A 12,984-nucleotide genomic window follows, 5' to 3' on the forward strand; every position below is an offset into this window, starting at 1 on the left:
ATATACATGTGTGTGTGTGTGTGTGTGTGTGTGTGTACACATACACATGTTTATGGATGACCTCTTGGGATTACATAACCTATTAAAGGTGTCATCATGGTGGAAGACTGATTCTTGCTTTCCCATCAACCACTGATTAATTTTCAGAACTCTTCATCTAGGAGTGGGGCTTTGTGAAATTGCTCTATATTCATGTGTCAACTGTTGTTGCCATTCCTCCAGTCTTGTTTAGGTAACCATATTGTTTGGATTTCAGTAGGGTAGCTTCATAGTTACATACAGAAGATATCTCACATCTTGTAATTGGCCTTACATACTAAAAGTTTACATTTTTAAATAGATAGGGATAGATGATAGATTTTCAGTTAACCAGTTGGCCTTTCTTTTTCTTTTCTTCTCTTGGATCCTTGCATGTATTTTACTGATTGTTTGGAGTTTGCTAGCAGAATGACAAATAATAAGCAGTATGAGGTTTCTGGTAGAAGAAATAGTGGTGTCTAATCAACGACCAACTGAACCATCACACGTACTGCTACTGCCTGGCTATTTGTTCTACAGGGTTATGCAGGAAAGTCAGTCTTTCCCGACTTTACCAACCCAGCCTCTCTTCCATGGTGGACCCAGCAGGTCGATGAATTTCATAACCGTCTGGAGTTTGATGGTGTGTGGATTGTAAGTTATCATTCTAGATGCAAATACCCACTGGAAGTGGACATGCCAAAATTTCATATGGAGGTTGACCTTGATCTATAACAGTATGATTCTTTTATTCCATGCCAAGTATATACCTGGGAAATTAGGCTTCTAAAACCCCATGTTCTTATTCTACATTTGCTACCAACTGGTTGTTTCATTTGATAAAGTCCTTTGCTTTTTCAAAGAATTCCATTTTTCTTTATTAACTCAGTTTCAACTTAAATATAGCTTCATTAAAAGTGATGATTGATGTATTTGTAGCATTAGTTCATGAAGATGTAATCATAGGGGCTTTGGATTTTTATTGTGGAAAACTGGGAAGGTTTCTTTGAAAACTTCAGTTATGTTCTTTAATTATTCCCCTGTGGAATATAAGACAGAGAAAGTAAAAAGAGAAAAATATATCCTGTCCTTAGTTTTTAGAATACATCCAAGCAACAACATCAGCAATAAAATCTTTATAGTTTATAAAGAAAAGGTCAGCCCTTGAAATTATTTATCTTAATTAGTAGAGATTAAATAATGTTATAAACATTAGAACATGTTCAATGTCATTTGGATTTGTATGATAATTTCAATGGAATTTAACCAAAGTTACTTGTTTTTATAAAAATGAAACGGAGGCCAAGGAAAGCTGCAGAGGTTATTTAAAACCTGAAAGCAGCTAAAAGGAGATAGGTTATAAGCAGTTCCTGTCCAGCTTGCTTTATATCAATGCATTTTCTATCTTGTGTGTGTTGTCTTGAAGGAAATGGATGAACTAGCCATACTTCTCCAAGGCTCCAATGATTACGTGTGCGAGTCAAACAACCTGAACTCTCCTCCATTCACTCCCAGTAAGTTTCGTTGGCCCTCAATGCAGCAACTAGACACACTGAAGTGACTTCACTGACACTCAGCCTGGCCAGGGGCAGAGTTATCTTTCCAATCCAATGAGTCCTCAGACATCTGAATCTCCCTCTCACTAAAATCTACATGGGACCCATTGGCCTCAGATTTCTTTTTATGTCAAAGGGTAATTTGTGGTTAAAGAATTCATCTGAGTCCCTGCCATTGCTTCTCAGTCAGTGGCTCTTCCACAGAAGAGTTCTAATTTCATTTATCCAGCTCACTACATCCAATGCTCTCAGGAGATTGTCTTTTGGATTGTGTGAGAAATTTTAAACACTGCAAGGCACAAACTACACATCTAAAATTCATATTTCTTCTCTCTTTCTCCTTCCCTCTTGCCCTCTGTCTCTCCCTGCTTCTCCCTCCTCCTATACTTTTTTATTAGCCATCATTAAAATCACCAAGAAATCCCACATTTAATGGAGATTGGCATTAAAGTGGCTTATTTTTTTAAGTCTTCTGCAAATTTTATAATACTCCATGATAAGACTTCTTTGAATTAAAGTAAATCTGTAATTTTTCTTTCCTTTGTTTCCTCTTCCCCTCTCTTTTCTCATTAGTAATGTGTGTTAAACAACAATTGTTCTTTCAATGTCTTACTTATTGGACCTACTTCAAGTCAAGACTGATTTTCTTGTCTCCTAAAAAACGTGTGTTTATGTGGAACTAAGGCAACGTATTATTTAACTGTTCTTATTTCTGTGGCAAAATTTCTGGGAGAGATTGTTTCAGGAGTGAAGGATTTATTCTGGCTAACAGATAAGAGGAATATAGTGTGTCATGGTAGCACTCCCCCCGCCCCCCGACAGTCTCAATGGATTGGCTCTATAAAAGTGTGTTTTGCTCGAGTCATCCTGCAGTGAGGTGTAGATGGCCTGAATCCAAGCTGAGGGTCAAAGATCTTGCTTCTTGCATTGCCTCATCCTCCCCTGTGACAGCTTTTAGTTCTTGCTTCATAGGTGAAAGAGTAGAAGATAAAGAGGATCTGATCAGATGGAGTTAGTTTTTTACTTATGTTATCCATATTTCTTGGCCAGAATCTTGCCTCATAGGCACGCATCAACTTTTTTTTTTTAAGTCTCAAAGCACTCCTGTTTTATTAATGTGTGAGGCATTGTACTAACATGGGTGCTGCCTTGCATCTTTTTTTTTTAAATTTATTTATTTATTTATTTATTTATTTATTTTTATTTATTTTCTATATTCTTTGTTTACATTACAAATGATTTTCCCTTTCCCAGTTCCCCCTCCCCATAAGTCCCATAAGCCCTCGACCCTCCACCTGTTCTCCAATCAACCCACTCCTACTTCTCTGTCCTGGTACTCCCCTACAATGCTGGGTCAAGCCTTTCCAGGGCCAGGGATCTCTCCTTTCTTCTTCTTGGGAATCATTTGATATGTGAATTGTGTCTTGGATATTCAGAGCTTCTAAGTTAATATCCACTTATCAGTGATTGCATTCCATGTGTGTTCTTTTGTGATTGGGTTACCTCACTTAGGATGATATTTTCCAGTTCTAACCATTTGCCTAAGAATTTCATGAATTCGTTGTTTTTAATTGCTGAGTAGTATTCCATTGTGTAAATATAACACATTTTCTGTATACATTCCTCCACTGAGGGACACTTGGGTTCTTTTCAGCTATGTATCAACTTCTAAAGAAGTTAATCTTCGTAATAAGACCTTGAGCTTCTAGAATTCTATGGAGTATGGGCATCTGGACAGCCTCTAACAATGTTCTTCTGTTTGTCCATCCTTTATATACCACTGAAACTATGGTTTAGATGCTTCTCAGCTCCCCTTTGGTTACTGAAGGGGTGCTAATTTTTTTGTGTGTGTGTGTGAGCTTAAAGCATTTAAATATTTGCAAAGTCTTTGCCATGCTTACCTAACAGATTCATTCTTCTGTACTTGGCCTGGGTCTCTTAGCTCTTTTATTGCCATTCTAGATCTATTTATCATATTTGTTTCTTAATCTCAATATTATTCTTGGTGAGTTTTGTTTTTTTCTATAATGTCCCATGGAATCACTGTCTCCTTGATCAGACACATACTTCATCTTGTCCCCACAGTCATTTGTTCATTCACATGGATCTAGTCACATTCCCTCTTAACTGAGCCCTTCTAATGATTTTATGACCACACACTATATGTTAGCCTAACAGTGATACAGATGTGACTACCTCTTGTATTAGGAAAATTTTAGTATTCTGCCCACAATTAACATAGTTGTGATTCTCACAAACTGAAAGAAATAGAATTTTCCCCACAGTTTGTCATCCAGTTAAATTTCCTGCTCCAAATCCTTTTTCAGCATGGCTGATGGGAAAGTTTTAATCTTAATTTGTTCCTTGTCACACCTCTTCCTGGTAAGGATCTACACATGGGCAAGATGTCAGGTATGCATGCACAGAAAGGAGAGAGAAAATGAGTTTATAAAACATGGAACATTTTAGCTTTTAAAAAAGGCAAAAAAGGAAAAGGAAAATCCACACTGTGGATTCTCAAAATTGGGCTTTGAGTTCCTAATCATCAAAATATTTGATGTCATATGACTCCTACCATCTCTTTTTAAAAATTGTGATATAAAAGTGAATATGTCCCTATGCATATCAGTCATCCCTAAACATCCTGCATGCAGTTCACGTAGGCTAATTATGTTCTGATAGACAGTATGTGCTTTGTATGGTTTCTCAGATTGATTACCCAGTCCTTTGAGCAGGTTCTTCCTTCATTTACCACCATCCTTTGTGAGTTCCAGGGAATCATAGCTGGTTCAATGTAGACCTTATATAGAATCAGTAAAGAATAACACTAAAAGTATGGAAAGAGTTTTGTGAGGGGATTGGTAAAGGCATAATAATGAGGAAAAGGATTTGTTGTCTACTTAGTTACAGTTGTTTGATGGGAGAGTTACCCCCACTGCTGTGTGTTTTCTCTAGGCGTCCTGAATGGATCCCTGTTGGTAGGAACCCTCTGCATGGACACAGAATTTTACTCAGGCCTTCACTATGATGTCCATAGCCTGTATGGCTACACCATGGCAAGAGCCACAAACTTGTAAGGCTTTGGTTGTCTACCTCGGTCTAGATTTGTGGAGGTGGGAGGTGGAATGTGGGAGATAACAAGTAGATGGTGTTCTCATGCATAAATATGCTCTTCAATATTGTTTGTAATTATAAAAATACAAAAATTGGCATATAGTAGTAATAAAGATGCCCAATATTTGGTTTTGTATGGAAGTTTAATTTTGATTGGTTTATGATTAATGTAAACTCTCGTTTAGTGATACTCATGGGCAATAAAATGTAAGGCAGGTGGAGGCCCCAATGGAAAAGCAGCCATGATCCCATTACTGAATATATGAAGGTCAACACAGAGCTTAGCAAATAAAAAAATTCAAGATGCTAAGTTAAATGTTCATGGAACATACTTTTCCTAAAAAATATTTATAGTTTTTTTTAATGTCAAGTTTAACTGACTTGTCTTACTTTCATCTGACAATATGCTGTATCTCAGCCTTCTCCATTATCTCTTTACTTCTTGGTCCTGTCTTTTCAGTTGTCTTCTCTGTATGGACATACATACACACACACACACACACACACACACACACACACACACACAAACACATACACACAGTCACATACACAGATTCATTCACATACTCACATACATACTCACATACATACTCACATACACACTCTCACACATACATACATACTCACACGCACACTCACATACATACACATTCACACAAACGTATACACTCATACACAACTGCACACTCATACACATATACACACAGTCACATACACAGATTCATTTATATACTCACACACATACACACACACACACACACACACACTTCACATAACTACTAGTACCATTCCTTCTAAGGAAACAGAAAGATGGAAAATATTCCATGCTTTTCCTATCTTGTACAAAGATAGAAAATAAGAGATTTTGTGAATAAAGAATAGGCTCACTCTGCACACTAATCACTTCCTCTCTTAGACGATAGTAAAATACAGTTATACCTAAGAGAGGAAAATTCCAGGCTTAACTGAAGATTTTAAATTTTAGATTTGCAACAGAGTTGGGGAACTAACACCCTGTGAATAGCTGTTGAGAACCCGCCAGGTGTTCAGGAAAAGGCAGTGAGAGTCTTCCTGGACCGTCCTTCCCTTCTGGTGTGAACTCTGTGGCCAGAGGAGGGCACGGAGCTTTTCTGGACATATCTTCATTCTTTCCTCACATGACTTCCTGTGTGTCATGACCACTCTCAAACCATGATCCATTAGCCTGTGAGAGATGTCTCTCTGTGGTACCCTGTACTAACCACTGCACCACCTTCTTGCCTGCATGTCCATTAGTATATGCTTTTTTTTTTTTTTAAATCCTTTTATCTACTAATAAAGCCATTGTAATTATTCTTGGCCTCCATCTTTTCACTCTAGGCCAACATTAGGGTCATTTATTGCTTACCGTGGATGTTACTGTAATTTGTCAATTTTATAAGTGTATTTTTCTACCTGTGCCTCACCTTGATTTTTTTTTAAGACAATTACCTAAAACTGGATTTGTGGAACTGACCCAGTGATCAAGAGTGCACACTGCCCTTGCAGAGAACTGTGGTTCATGCAGTCATGTGACTGTGTCTCAGATAGTAGCAATGACATTTTTAACTTGCAGACTCTGAAATAATTACCTTCACATCATCTTTAATTTTTTCTGAAAATGTATAAATTAGCCTTTGATCATTTTGTTTCTACTTTGGAAATTTTACTATTATCATCTCTTACTCAGTCACAATCACCTTTTAATTAAAGTCCTCACCGTTTTTCTCATTAATGACTACTCATTTGTTTATCTCTCTGACTTTGAACTACCTCTAAATAACCTTTTCACTACCAATCCTAAATGGAGTTCCAGGGCAGGCAACACTAGCATCTCCTGGAAAGATATTAAGTTCAGTGTCCCAAGCCTCAGTTTGAAACCTGGGAATGAAAACAGACTTTTACCATCATCACAAAATACATATGCTTTTCCTCTTAGATGCTTGTGTCTAAAAATGAGGATTGAGACAGAATGACTAAGTCACACGCCTCAGAAAATGTAGAGAAGGAAAAGAGTTTCAGATTGCTTCTCTGCCAGTGTCTGTATGATAGACGTGCTATAAAAGTATAATTGATTTGGTTAATATATTCTAGTATATTCTAAAAGCTGCTGTTAATTGGTTAAAGGTAATTGTGACTCAGTAAGTCCAAAGTGTCTTTCTGACATGCCTGAGCTTGGAAGAAAGGGTTGAATTTCTAGAAAACAGTAGCCATAAATGGACCTTGGCCTTTGGGCATGAGGTTGTGTTGGATTTAAAAAGTGAAAGTTTGGGCCAACCTCAGTTACTTCCTCACATCTGAATATTGCAGCTGGGAAGGCAGGAGAACTGCAGGCCTGGATCTGCTGAAGGCTTAGCTCAGACTTAATTGGAAGAATAGTTTGGGAACAGCCAGCAGTGGGCTATACTGAGTGAAATTTCTCTCTCTCTCTCTCTCTCTCTCTCTCTCTCTCTCTCTCTCTCTCTCTTTGTCTGGGATAAAAAGAGGCAGATTTTCTCAGATCTCAAGAAATGATCATTAAAAGGGCAGACACAGACAGGGGATGAAGAGAAATAGAAAGATCTCTGAAACAATTTTTTTTCTAAGACACACGTTCTCTAATCCATACTGCATAAAGGCCTTCTCTGACCTCTCAGCTACATGCCCAATCCTCTTTCAGTTTCACTTCGTGTAGGCTCTTAATGATGATGCATGATGCAGTAAAGATAATGAGGGTGAACTCTCATGTAGTCCACACCAAGACAGAAGCTGAACCTGAGCCAGGGTTATTATGTGAAGCAGGATTATAAACCAGGCCACGAGGCCTGCATGAAAGGGTGCAAGAAACAAAGCAAAGCAGAAAACTCCAAGCCCAGTGGTTACAGTAGATGAGGCCACAATTTAACTTATTGTGTCATATGACATATATTGTTCTGCAAAAGATCAAGAATACTATCAGATCCAACAAGATGTGGAAGTCATTCAAAACAACAACAACAACAACACAATACAACACAAAACAAAACAAAGACAAACAACAAACCTGTAATAAGGAGCACAGGAACTATGAAAAATTTCTTCTCAGGCTGGAACTCATCCATATTATCTTATACAAGATGGTAGGCCTCACACTAAGTGAGGTAACCCAATCACAAAAGAACACACATAGAATGCAGTCGCTGATAAATGGATATTAGCCCAGAAGCACTGAATACTCAAAACACAATTAACATATCAAATGATTCCCAAGAAGAAGGAAGGAGAGGGCCCTGGTCCTGGAAAGGCTTGATGCAGCATTATAGGGGTACAAAGAGAGAGAAATGGGAGGGGGTTGATTGGGAAATGGGTGGAGGGAAGAGGGCTTATGGGACTTATGGGGAGGGGGGAACTAGGAAAGGGGAAATCATTTGGAATGTAGACAAAAATATAGAAAATAAAAATATATATAAAAAAAAGTGAGAAGAAACTTAAAAATGGCAAACTTCTTAGCAAATCTGGTTTTCGATATTTGTTTTTGTTGTTTTTCCATTTGGTTGAAAACTCCATTGCTGCCCCTGGCATAAACTGAATCCTAGACAGTCACAGATTGCCTCACATGCAAATGACTGGGATTTTTTTTTCAGGGCCCTGGAGTCTGTCTTCTCTTCCAAGAGGAGCTTTGTCTTATCAAGGTCTACTTTTGCTGGGTCTGGCAAGTTTGCTGCTCATTGGCTAGGAAACAATGCAGCCACCTGGGATGACCTCAGATGGTCTATCCCCAGCATCCTTGAGTTTAATCTGTTTGGCATCCCCCTGGTAAGCCTCATTCCTAACCTTGGTCCTTTGTTATTCTTTCTATTACCATTCTTTCAGGTGTCTGAAAAGCTAAGGAACATGTTTCATTGTCTATGTTTTAGCAAAATCAATTTCTATGTGTGCTGTAAGATGGTTCTGAAGACAGAATGATATAAACATTAACATTGGTGTATCTTCCGTACAGTCTCTGTCAGTAGGATAGAATTACTATGAATTAAATGTATAAGAAAAAATTCTGTCAGGATAGGATTAGTGAATGGGTAAGTATGAGATTAGAGACTGAATTGTGAGGTCAATACAGGTGCCCTATCTGGTCAATTTGCCTAGTATATCCTATAATGAGCATCTTCTTGTTCCTCTCAAGAGGGATTTGACTAGGGCTTGCTCTGGGACTTCCGAATCCTTTAAACACCAAATAATATTAGTAGGATTTCTTTTTCTTTCTCTATATACAGACAATACCAACAATAATTCAGGCAATAATACAGACAATGATTTTGCCTTTCCAGTAATAATTTGTTGGCATGTGTGTTCAGGTTGGAGCCAATATCTGTGGTTATAAAAACAATGTCACAGAAGAACTCTGCACAAGGTGGATGCAACTTGGAGCATTTTACCCACTATCCAGAAATCACAACGGTCCTGCATACAGGGTGAGTTCCTCCAAGCGAAGTGGTAGGGCATTCGTGGATAATATCTACTTATTTTCAAAGAGGGGTCCTACAGGCTGTCCCTTTGCTTCATAAGAGTGGGTAAATTTTGAATGACATATCTAAAAGGCAGAGTGTACAGATGAAAATTTGGGAAGGATGGCTATTTATGTGCTGAGTTGCTGTCAAAAACACTTCCACAGAGGTGTAAGAACTTTTGGCATATCAGATATGCTGGTAGCAGGACATGGTGGCACAGACCTGTAAATCCCAGCACTCAACTAACAGAGGTGAGAGGATTGCTGCAAGTTTTAGGCCAGTTTGATTTACATAAGAAGACCTGTTTAAAACAAACTAAGTTAGCAAATGTGAGGCCCTGGATTCAATACTACCACCACGACCTACAAAATCTACACTGCTTCAGTTGCTTGTCATAACTTTGTAGAACATGGGACATTGGGAGATCAATTTTATACTATTATAAAATTATTAAAATAACTTAATTATGTTAATCTATATAGTACATAAATACTAATATTAATATACTTAATATAAAGAGTAAACAAGGGAGAAAGATTATGGAGGGTTATATCAGTGATATAAAATGTTTTTTTTTATCTTGTTTTTATCTTGGATCATTTGGAAGACCATCCCTCTGTTACTTTCCATGATTCATTCTACCATAATTCTTTTTAATCTAAAATAATATTTTTAACCACCAAGTCTACAGAAGTAGTTTAAAGTCCTTCTTAAGGATTTTTTAATGCAACAGCAACAAATAAAGTAATTTTCTTTTCTTTTACTAAAATAGGCTGCAATTGAAATATTTTAGACTGGGTGGCTTTGGTTTTAATAAACTCCTTAAAATGGCCTTGAAGGTAACTAATGGATAAAATGCTTGCTTCACAAATGTGATGAGCAGACTTAGGAAGGTCAGAACCCTGGTAAAAAACACTGGCAGAAGTGGCAGTTGCCTATGATCAAAACATGCCAGAGAGAGATGTGTGTGTGGGGGGGGGGGGCGGAAATCCTCAAATTAAGCAGACTTGATAGACTGTCTTGAATTGTTGAGTTCCAGCTCAGCAAGAGATCATGCCTCAGTAAATAAGTGTATCAAGGGAGACACACAACATCAACTTTGCACCTCCATACTCACACCCAAACATCTGTGCTTATTTGTGTGTGTGTGTGTGTGTATGTGTGTGTGTGTGTGTGTGTGTGTGTGTGTGCATGTGTTGGCTAGTTTTATGTCAACATGACACAAGCTAGAGACATACTGGAAGATGTTACAATTGAGAAAAATACCACCACCAGATTGGTCCATGTGAGCAATTTTGGTGCGTTTTTTGATTGATAGTTGATGTGAAATGTAAGAAGACCCAGATCACTATAAGTGTTACTACCCATGGGTCCTGGATGGCATCAATCCCTGCCTCAAGGTTCTTGATTTGAGAACCCTGCCCTGAGTTCCTGCCTTGACTGCTTTTAATGATAGACTGTGACATGGAAGTGTACACAAACAAACCCTTTGCTCCCCAACTTGCTTATGTTCGTGGGATTTCATCATTGCAATTAAAAAATGTAACTCAGACAATAAATATATCCACATACATGAGAAGAAGTATACAACATAGTTACATATTCATATATTACACATATACATACACCAAAAATTTTTAAAAGTGCAGCTCAATTATATATATATATATGTATATATATATATATATATTTCATATTTTCCAAACTATATAGAGAGTGAACAAAATGAGTGCTTACTACTGATGGCAAATGTCTACCTGTAGGTTGTAGGAAAACCAGATATCTCTGGTGAAGTGTTCTTTGTTTGCTTTTTGATAAAATTTGCACAAATCTGTCCTTATTATCTTTTTACATGTTGAATTAATATGCCAAGGTACATTTTCTTTGGGATGTGAAAAATGAAACTAACTGTAATCTTTAAAACAATTACAGAGGAAAGTACACAAAGAGCTTAAAAATTGCAAATTCACAAAAGTCCAGAGGAAAGAAAAGGTTTGGAATGTAGATCACAGGTAATGCAACAAAAGTAAATAGATTTGTAATTGCAAAACTAAGTTTAAATCACGTGATTGTTGTTGTCATCTCCAAAGTGAAGTATAAAATGCCTCAGATATATATTGAAGTGTCTTTGAAGAGAGTAGATTCTCTTTGACTCCTTTACATTCATCGAAACCCTTAAGGTAGCATCTTGTCACCCAGGATTGCTATAGTCTGGCCTCAGAAGACTGGGTGAAGTGGAAACTACTTACTTGCACATCATTGGAAAAGTCATGTTATCTTTGATATTTTTCATCCATAATACAAAGTAAACAACTACATTCTGAAAATATGTCTTCCTTCTCCAAACCATAGAATATGACTTTGTTCATATGAGAAAACTCTGTTTCACAATAGATATATTCACTAATTGCATCCATTTCTTTCTAGGATCAGGACCCTGCAGCCTTTGGCCCCAACTCTCTGCTATTGCAATCATCAAGACATTATTTGAACATTCGCTATACCTTACTGCCCTATCTCTACACCCTCTTCTACCGAGCTCACACACTGGGAGAGACGGTAGCAAGACCCCTGGTACATGAGTGAGTTTTTAGACCAAGGATCCCCTTCAGATAGTGTATCCCCTTTACCTTGATAGTGTAACAAGGTCCATTAAGACATGCAGTGGGTGGCTGCTTCCTTTTGGAAATTGTACTCACTTGATTCTGTGTGTGCTCTATGTTTTATAGATTCTATCAAGACCCAGCAACATGGGCTGTGCATGAGCAGTTCTTATGGGGGCCTGGACTCCTCATCACACCTGTGTTGTATGAAGTATGTTTGTAACTTGAATAATGGGATGGGATGTTACAGCTGTCCTCATAGCTTTATGGCTGAATAATCTAGGTGCTGAGTATATATGATTGTATTTAAGTCTAAATATAAATATAAATGAGAACAATTATGAGTGTTTGGAAAATGAGAATTCTTGATTCCAAGAATGCATCCACTAAAACAGTTTCTATGTTGTAAAATTACCTATGTTCTTAGGCATGTGGCCTTGCAATAACATGGACTTATGCTTTGGTGTGTATAGGTCTGTGTATATGTGCTGAGCATCTAGATATCTTCTCATCCTGAGGGGTTGGGTTGAGAAGACAGAATAGGTGTGCAAAGAAGTAAAGGGAGAAAGTGTACTATAGGAAAATATGACCAGGGGCAAGTGTGAGAAGTAAGGTGTTGGGGAAAGATTGTTATTATACTGATTATCTTATTTAAAAACATTGCTAAGATTGCATGCTAGAAAAAAAAAGATAGATAACAAAGGCTCTTTGAGCTGGTGATGTCTCAATTATATCTAATCAACAAGAGACTTTGCTCGCCATGTGGATATGGTTGGCTTAGTCTACTCTTAACTAATGGACAGTAAAACTCTGAGAATGAAATTCTCGGCTTCTAGAAAATGCACGAAAACAGAACAAAATGAACATAGTTTCTTGGTACAGCATGTTTTTTAATAAACTGTTTGACCTTTCTGGGTTCATGTGCTTCATTGGTATAATAGGAGGATCTCAAAAGTCTCTTAGGATTATTCAGATAGCCATGCGCAACCATGTGGTGGTGATCTTTATACTATAAAGGGGTGTGTGTTTGAGTGTTTGTGTGGTGTGTGTGTGTGTGTGTGCGTGCATGTGCATGTCTGCGTGCACATGCACTAATATTACTTACTGACTTTATTTTCTTAGGGCAAGGACCAAGTTAAAGCCTATATCCCAGATGACATCTGGTATGACTATGAGACGGTAAGTAAAGTGGTTTCTAGCAGAGAACAGTTC

The 12,984-nt window shown here is 37.7% G+C and overlaps 1 protein-coding gene across 1 annotated transcript in view; it reads left to right on the forward strand.

Annotated features, from left to right (window-relative positions):
• Positions 1-12,984, forward strand: part of Mgam2 (maltase-glucoamylase 2 (putative)) — a 102,258-nt gene that overhangs the window by 46,644 nt on the left and 42,630 nt on the right. The window contains exons 13-20 of the mRNA XM_052172841.1: positions 559-672; positions 1,445-1,532; positions 4,530-4,647; positions 8,309-8,480; positions 9,017-9,133; positions 11,597-11,751; positions 11,899-11,983; positions 12,895-12,951. Of these exons, the coding sequence (XP_052028801.1) occupies positions 559-672; positions 1,445-1,532; positions 4,530-4,647; positions 8,309-8,480; positions 9,017-9,133; positions 11,597-11,751; positions 11,899-11,983; positions 12,895-12,951 (906 nt within the window). The remainder of the gene's footprint in view (positions 1-558; positions 673-1,444; positions 1,533-4,529; positions 4,648-8,308; positions 8,481-9,016; positions 9,134-11,596; positions 11,752-11,898; positions 11,984-12,894; positions 12,952-12,984) is intronic.

Source organism: Apodemus sylvaticus, chromosome 2 (genome assembly GCF_947179515.1).
Source record: "Apodemus sylvaticus chromosome 2, mApoSyl1.1, whole genome shotgun sequence".
Taxonomy (NCBI): Eukaryota; Metazoa; Chordata; class Mammalia; order Rodentia; family Muridae; genus Apodemus; species Apodemus sylvaticus.